Source organism: Sardina pilchardus, chromosome 7 (assembly GCF_963854185.1).
Source record: "Sardina pilchardus chromosome 7, fSarPil1.1, whole genome shotgun sequence".
Classification (NCBI taxonomy): Eukaryota; Metazoa; Chordata; class Actinopteri; order Clupeiformes; family Clupeidae; genus Sardina; species Sardina pilchardus.
This window is the reverse complement of record NC_085000.1, coordinates 35,742,117-35,744,865: the sequence shown is the minus strand read 5'-3', so window position 1 is coordinate 35,744,865 and position 2,749 is coordinate 35,742,117. Positions and strand designations below refer to the sequence as shown.

The 2,749-nt window shown below is 41.9% G+C and overlaps 1 protein-coding gene across 1 annotated transcript in view; it reads right to left on the bottom strand.

Moving 5' to 3' along the window:
* Window positions 1-560: 560 nt before the first annotated feature.
* ntsr1 (neurotensin receptor 1 (high affinity)) overlaps window positions 561-2,749 on the bottom strand; it is a 54,531-nt gene continuing 52,342 nt past the window's right edge. The window contains exon 4 of the mRNA XM_062542080.1: window positions 561-810. Coding sequence (XP_062398064.1) covers window positions 561-810 — 250 coding nt within the window. The remainder of the gene's footprint in view (window positions 811-2,749) is intronic.

The window sequence follows — 2,749 nt, the reverse complement described above, 5'->3', positions numbered from 1 at the left end:
CTGGAGCAATGGGATGGGGTAGGGAGGCAGCTGCAGTATGGAGCAATGGGATGGGGTAGGGAGGCAGCTGCAGTACACAGAGTCAGTGATTGCTGGAGCAATGGGATGGGGTAGGGAGGCAGCTGCAGTATGGAGCAATGGGATGGGGTAGGGAGGCAGCTGCAGTACACAGAGTCAGTGGATGATGTGTTTGATGGAGTCAGTAAATGTCTCTTTTAAGGGGCCAGTAGGTGGCCTCTTTGACATGGTCAGTAGATGGTCTCTTTGATGGCGTTAGTGGAGAAGATCTGGTTGCTATGGTCAGTAGATGGTCTCTTTGATGGTGTTGGTGGAGAAGGTCTGGTTGCTATGGTCAGTAGATGGTCTCTTTGATGGCGTTGGTGGAGAAGGTCTGGTTGCTATGGTCAGTAGATGGTCTCTTTGATGGCGTTGGTGGAGAAGGTCTGGTTGCTATGGTCAGTAGATGGTCTCTTTGATGGTGTTGGTGGAGAAGGTCTGGTTGCTATGGTCAGTAGATGGTCTCTTTGATGGCGTTGGTGGAGAAGGTCTGGTTGCTATGGTCAGTAGATGGTCTCTTTGATGGCGTTGGTGGAGAAGGTCTGGTTGCTGCAGATGCTGATAGAGTGTCTGGTGAGGACACGCTTCTTTTGTTTGCGACGGCACGGGATGAAGAAGTAGCGTAGTGTGGAGAAGAAGATCTGACGGTAGTTTGCCGACACAAGGTTGTAGAGCACTGGGTTCACTGCGGAGCTGACGTAGAAGAGGACGTTGGTCACCATGTAGAAGTAATGGTAGAAGTCGTACAGGGCACTGCAATGCAGGAGAGAGACAGAGAGAGCACATGGTTAGTGGCAAGAAGGAATCAGACTGACAGGTTCAGGAATCCAGAATGTTCTGTGTGCCGGTAATCATCGGCTCCCATGTACTCTAGAATATTCCAATATCTTGGTGCGATTATGAGGGGGTGTCCCTCAAAATGGGTCTTTGGAACCTAAAAGGTTGGAGAACCCCTGTTCTGTAATATTCCAACGCAGCTGGCAACAGTTGTGATTTTTTACACAGCACACAGCTCGGTATGTATGTGAGTAATTTGGTAATGACATATTTGTTTGTGTGGAAAAAAGATAAAAACATGTTCCCTAAAGTCTCTCCTGGACACATTTATGGTAATGTGCAGATGATCTCACCTGTGCTGCTGTGATCTGTCATTCGTTTTAAAGCCTCAAACACTCTCCCTTATCACAGGTTTCTCTTTCAACACAAAACAGAAGATCTCCAATTAGGTCTGAATGTTTTAATGAGATGTTTTGGTGTTTTTGTGTTGCTTTTGTACTTTATTTTTCTGTGCAATTACCATCTGTGTGAGTGTAGTGTAAGCATGCAACCGAGACATGAAACTTAACCATCCATATTTCTTCAACCGTAAGATGTCAATGATTAATGGCAGTCGACTGCATTCAGAGGTTCTATGAAACATCTGAACCAGAGAAGTAAGCGGGACGGCAAATTTGTACAAAAATACTCAAAGTTTAACTTGCCTATGATGGAACTTGTAGACATTAAAAAATATGTGAGACCAGAAGAAAATGTTGATGCCTTGCAAAACTTAAGCCAAAAAAGTTTCACAAAATATATTTACATATTTAATTCTAGTTATAGACAGTAATGGTAATTGGGTAGTTAAGTAACATCTCCCCATAGTTACTGAACAATTAAAGGGTTCATAATTAACAGTAAAGGGATTAAATATCGTTTCTCAGTGTGGAGTAGGTGAGTCCAACCTGTCTTGTGTGCGGTGGTGTGTTGATATTCTCAATATGTCTTATGGTGTTATCCGTGTGCGGTGGTGTGTTGATATTCTCAATATGTCTTATGGTGTTATCCAGCAGCAGTGTTGCTCAGGTTGAGCCTCACACGTTCTGCTATGAAAACTATGGCATATTGCAAGTCATCCTCACCATCAATATTGCTGAAGAGATCAGGGCAGAAATGTGATGGGAGGACAACTCCCGCCCCATAAATGAACCAGAACAAATATCTTTAGAAAAGGTTTTTGTCCATTCCAATATTGATGGAAAACTGGATTGAAGGTTGCTGCCAGAATTGCCTACTTTGACCAAACTATTCCACCCCACAAAATCAGTTTTGTTTTACTGAATGTTATTGGATTAGATCAGATTAAACTGTAATGTCACTGTGCAGAGTACAAGTGCAAAGACAACAAAATATAGTTTGTGTCTAAAAAGGAGTGCAAAAAATCTAGTTGCAGTGCATATATTCTCCGACTCTCTAAACGTAGGCAGGTACTATCTATGGAAAGCACTGTGTGAAGCCTTGCTTTTGCTTGAAGAGCAACCTGTACTTCCCATTACTGTAAGCATTTAAAAGCAAGGAGATTAGCAATTTAAGGGTTAAAGTAGCATTGTCACATGTAAGGGTTAAAGTAGGATTGACACATTCAAGGATAATAATAGGATTGACACATTTAAGGGTTAAAGTAGGATTGATACATTTAAGGGGTAAAGTAGGATTGACACATTCGAGGGTCATAGTAGGATTGACACATCTCAATAGTACATTCATAGTACAACCTTTCATGAATTCCTTGTGGTCTACCCAAACGACTCCAGTGAATTAGTAAAAAAGTATTTTTTTCATAGAAAGCCACCTTTACGTGCAATTCACATGCATTTAGGCTTTAAATGAATTAGATTGCTAGATTTAAATGAATCAGATGGTTCAATTTGAA